This window comes from Phaeodactylum tricornutum, chromosome 10, assembly GCF_000150955.2.
Source record: "Phaeodactylum tricornutum CCAP 1055/1 chromosome 10, whole genome shotgun sequence".
NCBI classification, from domain to species: domain Eukaryota; phylum Bacillariophyta; class Bacillariophyceae; order Surirellales; family Neidiaceae; genus Phaeodactylum; species Phaeodactylum tricornutum.
This window is the reverse complement of record NC_011678.1, coordinates 109,167-129,052: the sequence shown is the minus strand read 5'-3', so window position 1 is coordinate 129,052 and position 19,886 is coordinate 109,167. Positions and strand designations below refer to the sequence as shown.

Genomic DNA, 19,886 nt, shown 5'->3' with positions numbered 1-19,886 from the left:
GTAAGTTTTCAACATACACAAGATGTGTCTCTTTCGAGCGTCGTAGTTCTGGCTGTCGGCTTACACATGAAGAGTAGAGTAGCCGTTGGTATGAAAAGAGTTCGTGTATATCATTGACTAAGAATGTGAGCGCCGCGAACTTTATGGGTCGTGAGTATGGGCGACGAACGTCTGGTTTTGGTCTGACCTTCAAACGCGTCCGCTGTCTTTAATTTGCCGAAATTTCGATCGCAACACCAGAACCACGAAAACGGCTTTCTGGTGATTCGCACTAACTGTAACACAATTCAAGTTCACAATCGATCGATGCCTGAGCCTTCTTGATTTAACTCGACCATGGTTTCGAGCTGAGGCGTACGATGGCCTTCTTGTCGCCATTTTGTTAGAGAACAAACAGAAAGTCGAAGAAAAAAGATTCCTTTGTGGAATAACGTCTGCACTGCGGAGAAGGAAACTAATGGTAAGTCCGATTAAATTGAGAACGTTGTACACGTCCATTTGAGAGTTCTGGATCTTGTAACTACTGCCTTGCCAATGATGATAACCCATCCATATCATAGACCTGTACGGAACCTCCTACCAGAGGGTTACGGAAATGGGTACTTGAAAAGGTGCTTGGATCCGTTCACGTGTCGAGAAAAGCGATGCACCACCAACTTAGGCACCCAAGCGAGTATGCGCACAAGTATCTTAAACCCACAGGATATTGATCACTTTGCTTTGGAAGCACTTACATGGTTCCTTCTCATCATCAGCCGACGGCTTTTTTATACATTTCATTCTAGAGGCCTTCGTTGCCTCACAGTCAATTGTCGGTGCTACCGTTCAAATGAAAAACCGGAAGTCTGGTTTGCTAATGAATATCGTAATGTTAAAACGAAACTAAAAAACTATTTTTACTCGATGATACTGCGTTGTGACATCGTTTTATTTATCTATCGAATTTCCGAACCGAGAGTGGCACTAACATATAAGGATTTGATGTTACATAGGATGTCGGCCATGACAAGGCGTGAGGGCCTTTCTTTTACGCTACGGATGTCTTTTTCTTTTGAAGCTATTATTACTACTGTGTAGGTAGGCCTCTCTTTTTTGCCTTGTTGGCTCCGGGGACTCTTCTTGAACGCTTTACAGTTGTATATCCTCAGCCTCACAGTCAATAGTATGCTCTAGATGGTCGTCTTGAAGACAAGTTCGCTTAATTAGAAAATGCCTAACATTGACTATTCCAAATGGGATCGGATGAAATTTGACGAGGACATCAGCAGCGGGGAAGAGGAGAGCGCAGGTTCCGGTATGCACACTCCGAGGTCGCAGCCTTCCGTAACAAGACTTGATCAGCCTAGTCGCATCACTCGGACTGCGGGCGGTGAACTACATGTGCATACTTTGGGACCCGCAAGGGAATATTCGGAATCGGCCACGGCGAAATCACCTGCTACTGTATCAAGCAAGGAGCCGGTCCAGATTCAATCGTCCAGCGGAACAGACATTTTTGCTTCGTTTCCCGAAAGCTGGACCGAAAAAGGGGGTGAGTGCAACGCTGTTGTTGCGGACGGCCAAGTTAAGCTTTTGTGGAGTCAAGACCGGCACACAGTTACGCTACGGTTAGTCCTGCAGGACGGAGCGTGCGTTCAAGGATGGAACTGTCGGGTCAAGAATGTTCTCGATTTCAAAGATCGAAATTGTGCTGTAGGCAGCTGTCTACAAACGCTTGAAATTCATTTAAACGAGTCGATTTGGCTTCGAGATGAATTGCCGCACGCTGTACATTTAGATGAAGAGGAAGATCAGATTGATTGGTGCATACAACGATGGCATTCCATTCCGTACATTGTTGTGAATCTACGCAAGGCTGTTCCCATGCAAGAAGTAACTATGTGGTGGAAACAACCACTCAAGTCATGCCCCGAAATTTCGCTGACTTGGCGGGAAGCTGATCAAGAGAGGGGGTTTCAACGAGCATGGAAGGAAGCTCACGAACTGTTCCACAAACAAGTCGACGAGAAGCAAGGCCGTGTAATTGAGTAACAATCGTACCCCACATCCATTTAGACTACAAGGGAATTGAATCTGTTTTGCTAGAACACTTCTATAGCTTGCCAGCTTCATAGAACCTTCAATTTTGGTAGGAACTTCAAGGCAGCCGCCGAGGAGGTCCAAACTGGTATGTCAGTCCGCCATTTTGAGGCTGCCCATCTTCAGACAGGGCTGGAGGATTCAAATAGGAATAATCACCGGTGGCTACGACAGGAGGCTGCCGTTGCTCCGTCGGAGGTTCTTGATATGATGATTCGTCATTGTCCAGCTCCGATGTGCTTATAGATTGCTGTGAAGGATTATTCAAGTAGGAAAAGCCGCCATTGGCAAGGGGCACAGGGGTTTGCTGTAGTTGGCAAGTAGGGGTTGAGTAGGTAGGACCTCTAGAAACAACTGTCGATTCTGGAATCGGAGCCGGATACCCGTAACTGGACGGTCCGCTTGTTCTATCAATTGCCATCTGTTCTTCAGCCCATTGCACATGCTCCTCTGCTGAGAGTCCGATTCCACTAGCTATCTTACCCAGCGGCAACACAGAAAAGGGTTCTTCCAGCTGAATGGCCAATTCTTCAATGCCCAACAGAAAGAATCCAATAATCATGGATGAAGGAATCATAAACCAGTGATTCCACGATATCGAAAAGGGCGAATACAAAGCTAATGGCAAGAAAAACATCCAGAGTTCTATAAACCGGGCGGCGTGACGGGTGTAAATACTCGGCACGGGTGAACCGAAAATACGCTCGCAACCTCCGCAAGCGTCGCACAGCTGTGAAACCCCTTGGTCAATGGTTGACCGCTGGTAGGAATCTAGCGGCAAGGTATTTACAGCTTTGGACATTTCGTACATTGCTCGTGTCGGACGATGTCGTGCACTCACCAAGTCCTCTGCAAGCACAGGATCAAGCTTCGCGCGAACGTCTTTGACGTACGCTTCTTCATCTTCGGCAGGATTCAGCAAATGGCGTTGCAGCGAACGCGGAAACAGCCAGACACAGTCAGCCACCCTTCGAATCAAGCGGTACTTCTCTTCGTCGGAAAGATCGCTTTGTAGCACCCACGCCGACGTTTCGCGGATGACCGTACGCGAGTTATTGACAATCACACCCCATGCTTTGCGGGCTTCATCCCATCGCTGGTAAGATGTGTTGGTTTTAAAAACTGAGTCATACGAGAGCAGAAGATGCAAGTGAGCATCGATTAGTTGAACACGGTAACAGGTATCACTTCAACACAATATCAACAAATTGTTCCGTACCAAGCAACAGCGACAAAGCCGGACTCGACAGACTGAATGGCTCTCCCGGTAACTTCACCAACGGAGCGCCAAAATTAAATATAGGGTCGTGATGTAGATTGCTGAAATCTTCATAACCAGTTACACACAATGCATTAAACACACAAACAAAGGTAGCGACAGCTCCAATCAATATCACTTCGTCCGCAAGTTGTCGAACAACACCCGAGTCTAACACTTTGGAAAGCGTTCCGACAAAACGATTTTTGGCACGGTGCTTGAGCCAGGAATCATGATCATAAAAGTCTCGTCGGTACAATCTAGACTTTTCGGAGTATGAAAGTGGACTAGGTTCAATGTCCTTTGCAACTGGCCCGATGGCTGTATCGAACGACCGAGATACGGTTCTGCTTGAAACTAGTGACGCTTGAAAGGCAGCGGCTTTGTTCGCAGTGCTGGCAAGAAAAAGAATTACAGCGAAAGAGAGACCGCGAGTCAGGCGCTTTTGTAGCACCATGATGCTTTTGGTGAGAATAGTGACAAGAACCGAGTAACTAATGTAACAAACAGCAGTACAGCAATATGAGATGGATTTGATGGGCGAAACGAAGACTCACTGTCAGTCCCCCCTCTTGACTGACACGCAGACAAATACCGGTATTCCGATCGGCTAAGAGGTACATAGGTGATTAACCGTATGCATCTTCCACCATGTCGAGCACGTACGTCATCCATGACTGAAATTCGGATCCTGGAGAGCCCACTCAAGAAACTACCTACGATCTTTACAGAGAATTAAAACCATAGGGCAAGGGCACCATATATATATATACCGGTATAGCACCCACCATGCGTGGGCCAGGCTCCTCGATAGCATGTCCAGGTAAGACTTTTGCTATTTACACATTTAATGCCTCTATTTCTAACTGATAGTTGTTGCGTACCGGACTAACCCAGTCTCGAAGTCAGCGATAGTACGGTGGAGCATCGGTGGTGGCGGTGCGCTCCCGCTCCATGGCTTGCTCCGCCCACTGAACATGCTCTTCCGCCGAAAGACCGATACCGCTAGCAATCTTACCCAATGGCAGCACGGAAAACGGTTCTTCCAGCTGAATCGCCAGTTCTTCAATCCCCAACAGAAAAAAGCCAATGATCATAGACGACGGAATCATGAACCAATGATTCCAACAAAATTCAAACGGGGTCCACAAAGCCAGCGGCAGGAAAAATATCCAGAGCTCCAAAAACCGTGCGGCGTGACGGGTATAAATACTCGGTACAGGGGAACCGAAGATGCGCTCGCAACCTCCACAGGCGTCGCACAATTGCGACACAGCTTGATCGACGGTGGAACGGCGGATACTGTCCAACGGCAAGGTATTGACGGCTTTGGACATTTCGTACATGGCTCGTGTCGGGCGATGCCGGGCACGTACCATGTCCTCCGCCAGTGCCGGAGGTAGCCGTTGGCGTACGGCTTTTACGTAAGCTTCTTCATCTTCGGCGGGATTGAGCAAATGGCGCTGCAGTGAACGTGGAAAGAGCCACACGCACTCGGCAATGCGGTGAATGAGACGGAATTTCTCCGAGTCGGGAATGTCGGTTTGCAGAATCCAGGCCGAACTCTCGCGGATGACGGTTCGCGAATTGTTGACGATCACTCCCCAAGCTTTGCGGGCCTCATCCCAACGCTGATAGGAAGTGTTGGTTTTGAAAACTGTGTGACGAGTTGTAGAAATAGATAAGATAAGATACACATCCATATATATATAGACGAACGTATATTCCAACGAGCATTCACGTCCGAACGTACCGAGCAATAGCGACAATGCTGGACTGGACAGACTGAAGGGCTCGCCTGGGAGTGTCACTAGGGGAGCGCCGTATATGAAAATGGGATCGTGATGCACGTTTTGAAAGTCCTCGTATCCCACGACACAGAGACTATTAAAAAGACACACAAACGTGGCGACGGCTCCAATGAGAAAAATTTCGTCCGCGAGCTGTCGAATGACGCCGGATTCGAACATTTTGGCAATCGTTCCGACAAAACGATTCTTGGCACGATGTTTGAGCCAAGCATCGTGATCGTAAAAGTCACGTCGGTATAGTCGGGACTGTTCCGCGTAGGAAAAAGGATCGGGCTTTTTGACCTTGATTACGTCGAGAGCTGTCGGTGTCGGCTGGGCACTCCGTCGAGCTCCGATGGTGCTGCTACCAATGGGCTTGGACAACTGAAAGGCTCCGGCAGGTCGTCCCAGGTAGGAGGCCAGCGCCAGCATGACGCAGCCAATGCGGAAGCTACAACAATCGGGACGCATGGTCAATGGCTATGCTGGGATTGTATAGTAGAGAGGTTTGATCCATACCAGCCATACCCAGGAAAGCGAAGGTCGCCACAGTCAATCGACTTTTATCGAACATCACAACTCACCGAGGATCAGGAACGGCCGCGTTGATGGGTCAAAACCCTACCCTTTCGAAGAGTCGGTTTCCGGGTTGGCTTCTCACACATAGGCGGTCATACTATCCACGACTGTTCCGGTCCCGAATTGTACCTCGTTCTTGTTGCCGCATCCGAAGCCAAAAGGCACACGCGTCTGGCAAAGAATCGACGATATCTCTGCTTCTTGTCTGTCGCCCCGGTGTGGATCAACCCGAGAGAGAATAAAAGGATTCCAACCGTAGCCAATCCAGGACGAGACACTCTTGCTCTACGTGCCTGTACACAACCAGACGTTCTTCGTTGCCACGACCATGTCGGGATTTGTGGGTAGTACCTTATCGCTAGCTCGGCAATTGGTGACTCCGCGACGGGCGTCTTCGTGGATGCTCTTCGCCGGTGTGTGCGGATCGACCGCGCCAGTCGCCACGGTTCTTTGCGAAGCACCCAAAGAAAACTTGTTGCCGAAAGACAAGAACGGTAACGTGGAATGGTCCAGAATTCCATCCCACTTGACAGATTCCGCCTTTTGGGATACCTTGGCCAAGTCCACGGGAAGTTCGGTACGTACCTTCCAAGCACCAACCTGCCTACCTGCTTATCTAAAACCTGTTGAATTACCTCTCGTCGACTCACACCAAACGCCAATTTATATATCTGTTCGGTTGCTGTTCAATTCTCGCCATACGAATAATGGATCACAAAGATTCAAGATGCCATTGATTCCGGTGTTCCGACACAACTTTCGTATGGTTTTGTTTCCGGCTACTGTTCCGGTATGGCGTTGAAAAAGGTGGGACGGGCTGCCGCTGTCGTGCTGGGTAAGTCTATGTAGGCCTTGATAGTTGTGCTTGTTTCTAAGGACGGGGATTTTGTGGAACCAAGATGCACTCTGCGTTCGACTTTTTCACACACAAGTCTAACCCAGTTCGTTTGCAATTTTTCCAAACTACGTTCGACCCGACGGCAGGTTTGGGTTTCGTGACACTCCAGACCTTGTCGTACCAAGGGTACATCCAGGTGGATCACGTAAAAATGAAAAAGCAAGTCCTAGACTTTTTTGATTTCAACGAGGACGGCAAGATCGACGGCAAAGATCGATCCGTCGCCACCCAAAAGGTCATGGAAGTCTTGCAATTTAATCTACCCGCTGGTGGTGGATTCGGTGCCGGATTTATTGGTGGCTTGCGCTCGGGATGAGTAGGAATACGCCACCACCCGCGCGGACCAATTCGGGTCCAGCGTTTGCGTGTGCCACTCCAACGTAAGGCGCGAAAGAATAAACTGCATAGAAAATCGTTGCATAGTAAACTAGGTTTTCACGCCGACTCTAGAAAAATGTAATGGCTTTTTACTTTCCCCGTTTCGACCGCTCCTGATCTCGTTCCTGCTTTTCGAGTTCAAAGGTCCGGTTATCGACTCGATGCAAAAAATCTTGTCGTTTCAAGTAGGCGTGCTTGGATTCCGCCTGCTCTTCCAGTTTGGTGCCCAACCCGGTTTGATCCTTAAAACTTTCCCAATCAGCCGACGTTTTGGCAATGGTCGTGGTTTTGGCGTTGGGATTCTGCAAGTTTTGCAGCAGTTGATCGACACCGCCACCCTTGGATTTTGTAGTCGCTGGAAGCTGTGGTGGACCTTGTGATGACGGCAGTTGACCCTCTCGGGCAACGTTAGTGTCTCTGTTAGTTGCCACGGCAATTGTTGGTTGTTTGGATAGCTGGGGTGTGTCCGGTTTGGTCTTGTACCTTGGCGTTTTCCGTACCACGACGACCTTTTTCTCGTGCGTTGTCGGGCGGTGAGAATGGATGACCAAGGGCACGTTCTCCACGCCTTTTCCGTTGTGATGCGAGTACAAAACAGCCGCGGCAGCCGTCGGTCCCAGTATTTGCGATAGTAATTGTTCCCGAGCGGCCAAACGCCGATCAGTCTTCGTGGCCTTGTGGCCGTCAACTGCCAATGCAAATTCGGTCCCCCATGGATAACCAAACAAGGATTCAAAAGCTGCATCAACCGTACGCAGTTGCATGGTACTCAAAAGACTTGGACTACTAGTAGTGGTGGGCATCCTTTCGTTGTCGTCGTCATCTTCGTCGTTCGCCGGTTCCTCTTCGGGGCGAAAGTCTTCGTCTTCGTCCTCTTCTGCTTCCTGCATCCGATCGTCATCTGGCACTGTAGATGATTGTGCTATGGCCCCGGTCGGATGTTCCGAATTCACAGAGGTTGCCATTTTTCTGGAACGACACCAAGTTACCGGTAGATCGAACGAACGAACACTTGGTGTGCCAATTGGCTTACTATTCGATTCACAGTCCGTCGTCGTTTCCAGTTAGTAGCATCGTATGGACACCAATTTAGGCAAGACAGGTTGACAGTTAGTATTATTGTGAGGTGTATTATCTATTTCCGGGTCTGTTCGATTGTGGAATAGGGCTCTCCTGTCAGAAACCTACCTGCTTGTGTGGGGGGTTCCGTAGAGGTCCCACACCCAAACACACCCGGACACGTGAACAAACGAAAAACTTCTCTGACGTTCACTCCCGGTTGAAGTTGCGACAGATCAAGTCGTTCCTACGTTCCACACTTTCGGTCGGTACCTTCGGACGGTCGGTGCTTGTAGGATGGATATTATAGTACCTCACAGTGACGGCGAGTTGATGTTGTTTCCTCCAGGTCTAGTGAGATAGAGAGAGACAGAGCTAGACGTCCATATCTTGCCGTCGCCAATCACCATGAGATTCTCTAGTACCTCGGTTTGGACGATTGCACTATTGGCGGTGAGCAGTAGTCCAACGGCGATGACCAATGCTTGGATGACGACACCAGTAACGTCCTCGTCCTCGTCGCATCTTCGTACTACCACCAACCGGACTCCCCTGCGCTTGTCCTCCTCCAGCGCGACAACGACTGCCGCGGCGGACGAACGCGTGGTGTGGGGCAAGGTCAAATCGCACGACCATTGCCGAGAACCACACGATCGCGACATTTTGGTGCGGGCCGCCCGCGGGGAAACCGTCGAACGCACACCGGTATGGATGATGCGTCAAGCGGGTCGGTACATGGAAGCCTTCCGCGAGTACTCCGACGTTTTGCCCTTTCGGGAACGCTCGGAAACGCCCGATTATGCCGTGGAGCTCTCACTACAATGTCACCGGGCTTACGGCATGGACGGCATCATTATGTTTAGCGATATTCTCACGCCGCTACCGACTCTGGGTATCGACTTTGATGTCGTCAAAGGGACCGGACCGGTTATTACCACCAAGGTTCGGACCGAAGAAGACGTCAACAATATGCCACGCCACGAATTCGACGACAAGGTTCCCTTTATTAAGGAAATATTGAATCGTCTCTCACAAGAAGCCGAGGACGCCAACACATCGTTGATTGGCTTTGTCGGCGCACCCTTTACGCTCGCCGCCTACACTATTGAAGGAAAGTCGTCCAAGGACTGCTTGACGACCAAAAAGCTTCTCATGGCGGACGAACGTGGCGATAATGCCTGCATCAGTTTGTTTTTGGACAAACTTGCCGATATGATTGGCGACTACGCCTGCTACCAAATCGAGCACGGCGCACAAGTCATTCAGGTCTTCGAATCCTGGGCACACCAATTGTCCCCACACTGGTTCGAAACGTACGCCAAGCCTGCTGCGCAAAAGGCCATTCGTAAAATCAAGAGCCAATACCCGGACACTCCCGTCATTTACTTTGCCAACGGCGGATCATCTTACTTGGAATTGCAACGAGATATGGGTGCCGACATGATTGCCGTCGACTGGGCGGTCAACTTATCCCAGGCCCGCACCATTCTGGGACCCGATGTGCCCGTTTCGGGCAATCTCGATCCGACCGTGTTGTTCGGTAGTAAAGAGCAGATCGAGCAGGCTGTACGGGATTGTATTGATCAAGCCGGTGGGCCAGGAAGACATCTTCTCAACCTTGGCCACGGCGTCATGCAAGGGACACCAGAAGAGGCCGTGAAATGGCTGGTGGATGAAGTCAAACGGTACAAGGGTAAAGCGTAACTGCAAAACGGACGGTACAAATGTTAACTGTTTGCTGAATCAAAAGGCATGGCAAACAGTGCGAAGCATGATGAATGATGAACATCTGTACAATGTAGCTATAGTTTACCACTTGAACAAGCTACTTGCTGTATCCTACCGAATTTTTTTCCTCGCTTTGACTGGACGAATCGTCGTTCGATTGTACCGCTGTCAATTCCAAATCGCTCTTGCCTACATCCAAGTCGTCATCACCATCGAGTTGCGACAACATGTAATGGCTCCGAGATACGTGGGTTACGGAATGGGTCATCCCGAGTAATGTCAACGCAAAAATACTGGATCCTGTTAAGACGACGGCTGACGCAATTCGATATACGATGCGGGCACCAAATATGTTTTGAGCCGTACCACCTAGCCACAATCCCAACATTGATCCAACACCCCGTGTCACTGATACCAAACCTTGTCCGGTCGCTTCGTAACCGGCGTCTGGTAAGAGCTGGGCTACGAAGTCGACCGTGGCGGTTTGACTACACGCGTACGTGATTCCGTGCAGTGGTTCCAACCACAAAACCCATCCAACTTTGCCTTGTGGAATGAAGGAATATCCAATTGTGCGGGTCACGTAACAGGCACCACCCAACAAGAGTAGTCCACCAGCACCAGCGTACTCCAATAATTTGGGGGCAACGTGGAAAATGGGGATTTCAAACGCTACCGTAAGTAAGATCATGAATCCCATTGTCATGTACGAGCTTCCCAAAGTTTCAAAGTATAGAAAGCTCAAACTGTCTACGATCGCTTGTCCCGATGCGAGAGACAGGACGGCAACCAAAAAGGCGAATCCAAAGGTAGTGCCGTACAAGGATCGACACAATTGTATCGTTGTTAGTCGTCGGTCAGCCGTGCTAGCTGTATGCAGACCCGACGAACTTTGGCTGCAATGGGAGTTGTCCGCATCCGCGAATGTATTTCCGATATCGGTTGGGCTGTCGCGGATACGATCGCGACCTCCCCAAAATTCGTCATCTTCGTCGTGGGTCACCTCCTCAACTGCTATATTTTGGCTCTTTTGCTTAAGAAGTTGTCGTGAAACCTGCTGTTGTGCCTGTACATAGACGACTATGCTCACCAACACGGCCAAACAGGAAAGGCAGCTCAGCCAGTACAGGATCACAAATCCTATACAATCTAGCAAGGGTGCTAGACAGAGATTTGTCACCGCCCAAGTAATGGCGCCGTACAAGCGCTCCCTTCCGTAGGCTTGCTTTGGTAAGGCAGCAGCTTGTAAATATGCCAAACACATGCCGTCCAATACGGGAAAAACTAAGGAAGTGGCAAGGGCAAATCCGCATTGCAGCGCATAATGCAAATACCTTTCGTACTTGTGGTCGTTGCCCTCGTCACCATCGTCGTTAATTCTGGAGCCACTGCGACTGGTAGAAATGTTCCAGTTGATGCCGCTGTGCAACACAAACGAGATAGTTCCCATTGTCACACCGACACCAAGAACCTGCGCTCGACCACGATGAGGATACATCATTTCGCGCCGATCGGCCCAAGCTCCCCCGTATCCTCCCGTCAAAGTTGTCAGTAGTGTTTGCAGAGCTAGGACGGTTCCAATCTGTCCATCATCTAGTCCGGCCTGGTGTCGCAAAAATGGAGCCAGAAAACGTCCACCGGTCACGCTGATCCAGACGAAAACGGTCGCGTATAAAAATCGTGGGCGAGTCACGAAGGAAAACGATTGTGAAGATGCTTGACGAGGCGGGGAAAACAGGAGCGATGGTGTGTTGCTGCCGATGGCATTGGCGTCTTGTGGAGTATGGGCGGAAGAAGGAGGGGCCAAATCGGAACGGGACGATGATGATGGCACGGACGGAAAAGAAATGGTGGAGGGTGGTGGTACGCAGTCTCCAGACATTTTTTTCGTCTCATCTACAATTGTCTCACCAGAGAAGTTCTGATTCCGGCTTTGTCGGCTTAGAAGATCCTTGCTAGTAGTATCGACAACACTGTTTATTCATGTAGAAAGAATTCGTACCGTCACTTTCTCCACAGACGTCGTTTGCCGATTGAGATTCACAGTCAAAGGCATGATTGCTTTGATTTTGAGACGGAAAACTACGAAAGATTTCGAATCCTCTGACAATAACTTCACTTTACAGTTAGTCGCTCACATCGATCCGACACTTACTGGTATAGTGCAAGCAATCTAATAGTTAGATGGGCTGCTATACTATGATTTCTGCTATCTGCATTTTTGATCTAGCACAATAACCTTTCTCTTTCAATGGCCTATATCACCGTCTAACCCTGTCATAAATTACCAACAGAAAAATCAGCAGCAAGATTCTTTCACTGGTAATTACGCTTCTCAGAAACAAGCAACGACGCGCGGCTTTGTCAGAGCAGCAGAGATGACTCCAGGGCTTGCAAGGAATGTTAATCTCCGATTTCGACCTAAATCAAGACCAATACCTTGAAGTGCTCGGATTCTCCAGCCTCAGTAGCCAAAGCGGAAACAACACCCTTCTGATTGATACTGACGAAGCTTCCCGTCATTTGTGAAAAGAAGGAAACATTGCCATTGATGCCTTTTTGAATGGTGAAGATCTCTCCTCCCGTCGGTTCCAGATTCGAGGCTCGCTCCAATCCACTCAACGAAAGACCGTTCTCATCCACCACGCGTATAAAACGCCTCGCAGACAGGCTAAAGCGCACAATTTCTTTCCCCAACACGGACTACCAAAAATCGTTCCCTATCCCATTCGAGCGGTAAACTAGGCGGTTGATCGCTACATTCTCCATACGCATCTATCAGCGACTGATCACCCACTCTCAAAATGCGGTTATGCTTGGACGACACCAACGCAACGACATTCCCATGGGCGAATACTGCGAGGCCCTGATCCAATGTAGCAATTGTACCGAGTCGAATTGCATTCATCCGGTTGTGTCGTACGGTATACATCGCCGCGGTACCACCCACTACAGCTCCTACCGCAAAGAGACATGTAGTGAGGCCCAAGCCGGCTCCCATGAGGCCAACTGCTCCTGCGCTCTGTAGAGTGGCGCTCAGACCCCCGGTAGCTACGCCGCCACCAGCCATGCCAGCCTCAGCCGACATGATCCAAGCAGCCCAACTGCCGGCGGTAATACCGGCCGAGGTGTAGCCCAATCCTGCAATGGCAACCAAAACAGAGGAGCCACCAACACCCACGGCAGCAGTCAAGCTCGTGGTGAGCGTTTTCTTGTTTGAAATAGTATTGCCAGCGTAGCAAACATTGGTTAGCTTTAGAACCGGGTCCAGATTGCTTTGCTCTTTGTCCTTTAAAATTGTGCTAGTTCTGCTATTGGAAAGAATGAGAGATAGCAAAGCTGGGACGGAAAGTATGGCGCTGGTACAATGTGAGCGTGATGTCTGCGACCAATCGTGAGTATCGTCATGCAGGGCGGCAATCCAAAGGTCAAACTGTGCAAGGCAAGCGTGTAAAGGCACCATCTCGTCAGTCCCAAGACGTCCCTCGCTTTTAGTCAGCATGATTGAGTGTAAACGCCTTCTTCAAAAAGTTCTTATTTGATGCGGACTATACGTCTACAGTCGTTTTTTGCTCATGGTGTTCTGATTACGTAGAACCATTTTCCACGATGTTGACTGTGAGTGTGAATCAAAGATATTGCTATGTGCTGCACTTGGAAAGGAAGCTATCACTAATGTCCCAGACACCATAAATTCGCGCTTTCTACTTCTGTGTAATTGTAAAGGATGTGTAGGATGAGGTAGCTACCCTCCCGGTCAACCGGATGCCCGGGATTCTCGCTTGTGCTGTGTGAATTGTGTCGCAGCTCGCTTTTGGCCAGTGACTGCCATCGACATAACTGTAAAATGCCAGTAGATTGGTCGAGCCAAAATCATCTACGGATTTGGATTGCTGTCCCGTACGCTTGACGGACGGGGACAAAGACGTGATGACATCACCGTCCAAAAGCCAATTCGCGAAGATTGAGAGAAGCCGGTAACAACTGATGAAGATCAACGCTGTGTCGCCAAAGAAGCTGCCGAGTCTACTCCTAGAGTGAAGCCATAGCTCGTGTTCTGCTCTGCTGGGAAATGGCAAAAGGGGGCGAACATTCCTTTATAGAAGACACTCGAAACGGAACTCCACTCAGCGTTGCTGCTACCTTCACTTGAGATAGTTTATAAATGACACTCAGATGGTGCATCTTCGTTGTAGTGGCCTCCATACTCCAAAACGCGGATGCCTTCCAAGCGCACTTATTCACAGCGAACAGCATTCACACGAAATTCTCAGGAAAGGCGAATTATAGGTCCGATGGTATTCCTTCGGCCTCCTGTTCGGTGTCGAGGAGTGGTCTAAGGCGTCGCTTCCAACCAAAAAGACATCAATTCGACCATTGTACGAGAAAGGCGTCCCGTTCGACCATCGAAGATGACCAACCGCAAAGTAGCAAAAGCAACAAAGAGCAGCTGTCCCTGTCCTCTTCAAAGGCCAAAGACAGTACAAAAGGCAGCAGTACTCCGCCGCCTCGATATCGCCCAGGCTCGCTAATGGCAGCCACGGCGGAACAAGGCCGAGTCCCCTACGGAGAATCCTCTCGCCAGTACCGTCGCACCGTTTACACACACGACGATTGGATTGCTCATCGAAATTCGGAACAGCGTGTATACGAAAATCTACAAGGCATCTTCTTTTCCGGCATTGTCCGTCAACTCAAATCGGAGGTTTCGCTGGTGGCACTGATGGCAACGCTTGTCGTTTTGTGGAACGGATTGGCCGTGCCATTCCTGCAAAGCTCCACAGTTTGGACTACAAGTGTACCCATGCTCATGGTACCGGCCCTCCCCTTTACCTTGTCGAGTCCGGCACTCGGCTTGTTACTAGTTTTTAAGACCAACACATCGTACGCTCGTTGGTATGAAGCCCGAGGAACTTGGTCCAAACTTACGTCGCAGTCACTGAACTTGGTTCGCATGGCTAGCACATTTTGTGACATGGCGGATCCCGTGACACAAACCAAGGTACAGCGACTCGCAACAGCGGCCTGGCTTGTGTGTCGGTCCGTCATGAATGAACTATGGGGCGTCGCTAGCGATGAAGGCGCCTATCGAAAAGATGTTGAACAAGCTTTTGCTAGCGATTCAAGACTAGCTCAGCGGTTTGTGGATGCCGGTCCCAATCGAGTAACCATCGCATTAGCCGAAGCTTCGCTGGCGTTGGACGCCATCCCGATTGACGAAAAACGACGAGTGGAAATGGACAAATCCTTGGTGTTGATGGGGGATGGCATTAGTGTTTGTCAGCGTGTTTTTGCTAGTCCGGTACCCCTAGTGTATACACGGCACACGAGCCGTTTCTTGTCGCTGTGGATGTTGCTGCTTCCTGGAGCCTTGTACGAAACTTTCGCGAGCTCTTCGTGGATACCCGTGTTGCCGGGGCTAGGTCTGATACCGGCCGTGTCGGTAGTCGCGTTGTTTCTGTTTGGCATTGAAGAATTGGCCATTCAGTTGGAGGAACCCTTTTCTATTCTTCCTTTGGACCGCATTGTAGAGGGTGTCCGACGAGACATGCAGAGTGTAACGGACTGGTGCATTGCGCGGAGTACGGATTTGTCTGACAATGAAGACGTGGAAGCATCCTTCGCTACCAACTCTGCAAAAGAATTTTCCGCTGGAACAAAGTTTAGCAACTAACTGTAAATGTGAATAGGCTAGTGCCTCTATATCACTGTGAGCAGCCGGCAGAAGAACTCGTGTATTTGATTCGGGCTGTTGTTAACTTCCTTCCCAGAATCAGCAACTTTAAATAAGCTTGACCATTGACTGTTTCAGCATTCCATGTGTGGCGACCCAATCGTTTTTCCGCATGCACCCTCCTTTGTTTTGAATTTGTGTATAAACCGGTAATTGATGCATGAGAGATTCACACAATTGTGGGTCGAAGTGAATACCGTATACATAAACACAGTTTTCTGTCCTTACCCTACCCTACCTACTAGATAGATCGAAGACTCTTGCTTGTTCTTTTGTTTGTTGGCGATCGCGTCGTCGATGGAAATGAGTAGAATTTCTTTGGCTGGTCGTGGTTTTTGTCACAATTAAGAGGTATTGCAGTCAGTAGTATATACACAACAGGGGCGTTGACGTTGGAACGAAATCAAGTCCGAGGGCAACCAACCCTTGACACGTAGTAGTCCAAATGACATCATACTATGCGCGAAAGAATGTCACTAAATGATAAGATTTGTTTACTTCTGTCGTATTTGAAAGAAAAAGATATGCCGTTAAGTACACGTACGTGGTGCAACGTTGCAGTTCCGTTGTCGATTGAAGTTCGCGAGTGACAGCGAGTTGATTGCGGGCGCCAGGCGACGACGCAAGATGCGTGTTCGGTTTGCTCGCGAACTTCCCGCACAAAAACTGCTTGGGGTTCGAATTCCTCTCCTTCCTTGTTCTCGCTTTCGTACTTGTTGTGTACGTTCTTCCTTGTACCTACCTCTCTTTGGCTTCGCTTACACACCTTTGAGTGCTAATAGTATTTACATTAGACGACTACTTTGGGAATCCCCGCTACTGTTCGAATCAACGTCGTGCTCCTTTCGTTGCCGTGACGAACAAGTTGAGTCTTGATTGCAGCAATCGTCGCCCGTGTTGACACCGTCGTGTCGACCTGCCCAAAACTGTCGTTTTTTTCCTCTTGTCGGTCACCGGAGAAAAGACGAACACCATTTCTACCTAATGACAAATATTCGTGTCCTGCGATTTCGTCAAATGCTGTTGGATCCTTTTGTACTGGGCGTTTGCCTTCTCGCGTTCGCCGGTACTACCATCAATACGGTACACGCGCTCGTACCTAGCCAAGGTGGCGAACTCCAAAAGGCAGCCCAGCAGTTGCAGCACCAGTACGTTTCACAGTCCCCGAGTGCTCCAGTGAGTACGAGCCGAGCGGGACTCTCTCCTTCTGTCGCTCCTCCATTGTCGTCACGCATCCCTGGGCATCCTCCGCTGGCTTCGACTACGAGTCGCGCGGCGGCAGCCAGGATGACCGAAGAGGAGAACGAGTGGTACACTCCACCTCCGGCTCCCGTCCAATCCACCCAGATTCCTACCGAAATCGCCGTCGTGAACTCCGACGAGGCTTGGCGGAGTTTCTGGCTCTCGATGACGACCGGCTCTGCGTAATTTCCTTTCACGCGTCCTGGTGCAAGAGTTGCCAAAAGTTCGGACTCCTCTATAAATCGCTAGCGCACAAACTCGGAGACAAGCGTGACCGCAAGACGCAGAACATCGTTGAACGCGGTTCCGTGCGTTTTGCCTCGGTCGAATGGGGCGCCAACACGGCACTGTGCCGATCCCTCGGTATTAAGCGACTGCCTACCACTCAAATATACCACGCAGGGACCCTGCTCACCAGCTTTGCCTGTGCGCCGGCCAAATTTCAAACCCTCAAGGATCAAATCAAGTACATGACCCGGACGCTGCAAAACAGCGATCGACTCGCGGCGATCAAGGCAAATCCCTTGTTTCCGGACGAGCAAGCCGTCCAAGATAAGGTTCAAGCGCTGCTAGCGGCCCATACCGAACAGGAATTTTCCAAGACCCTAGACATTGGCGCGGCGCTCATTGACGCTACCGTTATGGTGGCACCCCCATCATCCGATCAGTCGGACGGCAGCAATACGGAAGACCATGGACAGGGGCTCTCCCGTGCCGAGCGTATGGCGGCGTTTGCGGAACGGATCCGCTCCAAACAAAACCGAGCAGATCATGTTGCAACAACCGCTGAGAGTGTAGCCGATTCCTCCCACAAGGTGTGGTGGCGCTTTCGACGAGCACCCTAGACAAACCCAACACTTACCCACTCACAAAGTCCACGTTTGGGCTTTGTGGACATAGATGTGTACCCTAGTACGAATGTGTGAAGCAGCAAACAGAAAAGAATAGAAAAAGACAACTTGATCTGGAAGGGACCTTGTTCCAGACCATCAAAAAAAGAATAGAGACTACAGAAAATGAGACGCAGTGTTAGCAACGTAACTATATATGGATACCGCTCATTTAAATAGCTCTGCTGCCATAGTCCATAAGCAACATGCAAGCTCCTGTTAAAAGTAAATTACCAAGGCGGCCACTAAATAGGCTGCGGTTTCAAAAGGTTCCGAACATTGAACGAATGAGTGACGGGAGGACCCACTCTGCATAAAGCGTCCATGGTTTCGTCTAACTTGTATGATTCCTGTCACAGAAGTAGAAAGGAGGCACTTCATTGGTGCCCAACTAACTTTAAAGACAACTAATGATGGGCAACGATCGAAAAAAGCCAACAACCATGAACTCTCTTTCAGCAGAAATAAGAATTCGAGTTCGTACAATGCACACCGACTTCATCGATTTAATGAATGTTAATTTTTGTATGCGAATAGTCACATGGTAGAGCTTGATTGCATGGAAGGCCGAAAAGTTGTGTTCTCGAGCACAGGCTAACACTTTCTGGCTACGCGCTACGTAAATTGCTGCCTCCCAACAGATTTATGGAGACAAAGATATGCAAACACTATGGTCTCGCCTTGCTAACGCAAGCCCTACGCCATGAGCAGGCGGTCCGCAATTAAAGCCCCGATGGGTCCGCCCATCAAAGGAGCCGTAAAATAAACGATCCAATTGGCAAAAGCCGCAGTTCTCCAGCCCGCGAGCAGCGTCGCGAGGCGCGGGCCCATATCTCGGGCAGGGTTAATGCCTGCACCAGTCATGGGACCCAACAAAACCACCATCGATCCGATTGCAATGGCGACTAGAGGAGGGACGGCTGCCGAAGGCACAGAGTTTTTCTTGTTGGTCAGCATGAAAATACAAAAGACCAAAAAAGCAGTGCCAAACGCTTCCAACAAGAAGGCGTGCCACCCACTTGTCACATACTTGGAAAGGCTGCAGGGCGTAAATAGGAAAATATGGAAGTCAGTTTGTATTTTGAGGAGCAAGGTTTTGGTGAAAGGCGCTTGCAGATCCGTTGAGAAAATATTACCTCCAATAATCGCCAAAAGCAGCTGCCGATTGAATTGAGGCTTGTCCCCCTCGAACAATTCCGTTCTTCGCCTCATAGCTTAAAATGGCTTCGTGATAAACGATTAGATTTGTCAAGGCGCCGAGAAAAGCCCCTGCCAGCTGAGCAGCCCAGTAGGGAAGGACGTTAGCGTAGGGAAAATCAGCCGGACGAACGACAGCGAACGATAAAGTTACGGCTGGATTCAAGTGTCCACCGGACAAGGCAGCGGACGAATAAAGACCCAAGGTGGCTCCCAGGATCCAGACAATCGCTGCCTGCCACATGCCATCCAAGACACCGAGATAGATTGCTAGACAATTGGCGCCACAACCGACTTGCACTAGAATCGCCGTCCCAATAAGTTCCGCCGTCAACTGAGAGCGAAGCGGGGGAGGAGGAGCATCGGTAATTTGTGGTTCTGTTTGCGGTATAGATCCTGAAAAAGATTGATGATTGAAGCAATTTGTATATCAGCCAGGCAATACTTGTTGGTCGCTTGTAAAGCATTTGCTCCTCGATTCCAAAGACGGAACGCGAACTCACCGTACTCAACCATCTTGTCTTCTTTGTTGCAAAAACAGCTTCAGAAATTTTTGGCTCTGGATAAGTTTACATTCGGTGCGTGTACGATCGAACTTTTACAGTAAGAACGTCCATCCTGGAGAATCGAGATCGATGTTGACTGGAAAGATCCAGGAATAATTGTCGAGATTCGCGCTGTGCGTGACACAGATGACACTTCGCAAAACATTTTGGCAAAAGAAGTTCGTAAAAGTTGACTTCAGTGACATAAGGGTTACTGTGTTTAGGGTTCGTCAAATTTTGGCACCAGAGATGACGCATGGAGCTAGAGAAAGATCGAAGCCGTCTGAAGTGAGAATGCTCTTCTCGAAGTTATGAATAGATTAGTGAAAAGCCGATATTCCATTAATCCCTTCACTGCGAGGCATCCAATTTATTTTATTTCACTGTTTGGATATCCTTTGTTGTGAAGCATTCCTTTTGTATGGCTTTAGGTGGAAGAAATTGCTCTCCTTTGTTGCTGTCGCTTGTCGATATCAGCCCTCACCTCCAAGTCGTCAAGCCAAGATGAG

General features: G+C 49.5%; 10 protein-coding genes across 10 annotated transcripts; 4 read left to right on the top strand and 6 right to left on the bottom strand.

Annotated features, from left to right (window-relative positions):
* Positions 1-1,205: 1,205 nt before the first annotated feature.
* On the bottom strand, positions 1,206-3,839 carry PHATRDRAFT_46366 (predicted protein). The gene is made up of 2 exons (XM_002180725.1): positions 3,299-3,839; positions 1,206-3,201 (listed from the first exon to the last, which is right to left on the bottom strand). Exons 1-2 carry the CDS (start codon positions 3,792-3,794, stop codon positions 2,138-2,140), a joined length of 1,560 nt encoding a protein of 519 aa, XP_002180761.1. The 5' UTR covers positions 3,795-3,839; the 3' UTR covers positions 1,206-2,137.
* A 403-nt stretch (positions 3,840-4,242) lies between these two features.
* PHATRDRAFT_46365 (predicted protein) lies at positions 4,243-5,649 on the bottom strand (the record flags this gene model as incomplete). The annotated part of the gene is made up of 2 exons (XM_002180724.1): positions 5,091-5,649; positions 4,243-4,994 (listed from the first exon to the last, which is right to left on the bottom strand). The coding sequence occupies exons 1-2, from the start codon at positions 5,596-5,598 to the stop codon at positions 4,243-4,245; spliced, it is 1,260 nt and encodes a 419-aa protein (XP_002180760.1). The 5' UTR covers positions 5,599-5,649.
* Positions 5,650-6,034: 385 nt separating this feature from the next.
* Positions 6,035-7,031, top strand: PHATRDRAFT_46364 (predicted protein; the record flags this gene model as incomplete). The annotated part of the gene is made up of 3 exons (XM_002180911.1): positions 6,035-6,283; positions 6,427-6,541; positions 6,691-7,031. 3 exons carry the CDS (start codon positions 6,035-6,037, stop codon positions 6,918-6,920), a joined length of 594 nt encoding a protein of 197 aa, XP_002180947.1. The 3' UTR covers positions 6,921-7,031.
* Positions 7,032-7,071: 40 nt separating this feature from the next.
* Positions 7,072-7,986, bottom strand: PHATRDRAFT_46363 (predicted protein; the record flags this gene model as incomplete). The annotated part of the gene is made up of 1 exon (XM_002180723.1): positions 7,072-7,986. The coding sequence occupies exon 1, from the start codon at positions 7,945-7,947 to the stop codon at positions 7,072-7,074; it is 876 nt and encodes a 291-aa protein (XP_002180759.1). The 5' UTR covers positions 7,948-7,986.
* Positions 7,987-8,367: 381 nt separating this feature from the next.
* On the top strand, positions 8,368-9,806 carry HemE_1 (uroporphyrinogen decarboxylase). Its single transcript, XM_002180910.1, has one exon. It carries the CDS (start codon positions 8,450-8,452, stop codon positions 9,743-9,745), a length of 1,296 nt encoding a protein of 431 aa, XP_002180946.1. The 5' UTR covers positions 8,368-8,449; the 3' UTR covers positions 9,746-9,806.
* A 60-nt stretch (positions 9,807-9,866) lies between these two features.
* PHATRDRAFT_46361 (predicted protein) lies at positions 9,867-11,822 on the bottom strand (the record flags this gene model as incomplete). The annotated part of the gene is made up of 1 exon (XM_002180722.1): positions 9,867-11,822. The coding sequence occupies exon 1, from the start codon at positions 11,649-11,651 to the stop codon at positions 9,867-9,869; it is 1,785 nt and encodes a 594-aa protein (XP_002180758.1). The 5' UTR covers positions 11,652-11,822.
* Positions 11,823-12,190: 368 nt separating this feature from the next.
* On the bottom strand, positions 12,191-13,271 carry PHATRDRAFT_36301 (predicted protein; the record flags this gene model as incomplete). The annotated part of the gene is made up of 2 exons (XM_002180721.1): positions 12,191-12,472; positions 12,567-13,271. The coding sequence occupies 2 exons, from the start codon at positions 13,269-13,271 to the stop codon at positions 12,191-12,193; spliced, it is 987 nt and encodes a 328-aa protein (XP_002180757.1).
* Positions 13,272-14,300: 1,029 nt separating this feature from the next.
* Positions 14,301-15,443, top strand: PHATRDRAFT_46360 (predicted protein; the record flags this gene model as incomplete). Its single annotated transcript, XM_002180909.1, has 1 exon — positions 14,301-15,443. One exon carries the CDS (start codon positions 14,301-14,303, stop codon positions 15,441-15,443), a length of 1,143 nt encoding a protein of 380 aa, XP_002180945.1.
* Positions 15,444-16,487: 1,044 nt separating this feature from the next.
* Positions 16,488-17,834, top strand: PHATRDRAFT_46359 (predicted protein; the record flags this gene model as incomplete). Its single annotated transcript, XM_002180908.1, has 2 exons — positions 16,488-16,651; positions 16,681-17,834. The coding sequence occupies 2 exons, from the start codon at positions 16,488-16,490 to the stop codon at positions 17,588-17,590; spliced, it is 1,074 nt and encodes a 357-aa protein (XP_002180944.1). The 3' UTR covers positions 17,591-17,834.
* Positions 17,835-18,122: 288 nt separating this feature from the next.
* Positions 18,123-19,856, bottom strand: PHATRDRAFT_20755 (predicted protein). Its single transcript, XM_002180720.1, has 3 exons — positions 19,336-19,856; positions 18,772-19,228; positions 18,123-18,674 (listed from the first exon to the last, which is right to left on the bottom strand). The coding sequence occupies exons 1-3, from the start codon at positions 19,346-19,348 to the stop codon at positions 18,332-18,334; spliced, it is 813 nt and encodes a 270-aa protein (XP_002180756.1). The 5' UTR covers positions 19,349-19,856; the 3' UTR covers positions 18,123-18,331.
* Between the last annotated feature and the right edge of the window lie 30 nt (positions 19,857-19,886).

Bases quoted from the DNA above. Each gene is read 5' to 3' on its own strand.
- PHATRDRAFT_46366 (XM_002180725.1), bottom strand. From the start codon at position 3,794: ATGGTGCTACAAAAGCGCCTGACTCGCGGTCTCTCTTTCGCTGTAATT. The intron at 3,202-3,298 runs GTACGGAACAAT...CGTATGACTCAG, and splicing joins GGCTTTGTCGCTGTTGCTTG to TTTTTAAAACCAACACATCT.
- HemE_1 (XM_002180910.1), top strand. From the start codon at position 8,450: ATGAGATTCTCTAGTACCTCGGTTTGGACGATTGCACTATTGGCGGTG.
- PHATRDRAFT_20755 (XM_002180720.1), bottom strand. The intron at 18,675-18,771 runs GTAATATTTTCT...TACGCCCTGCAG, and splicing joins GCTTTTGGCGATTATTGGAG to CCTTTCCAAGTATGTGACAA.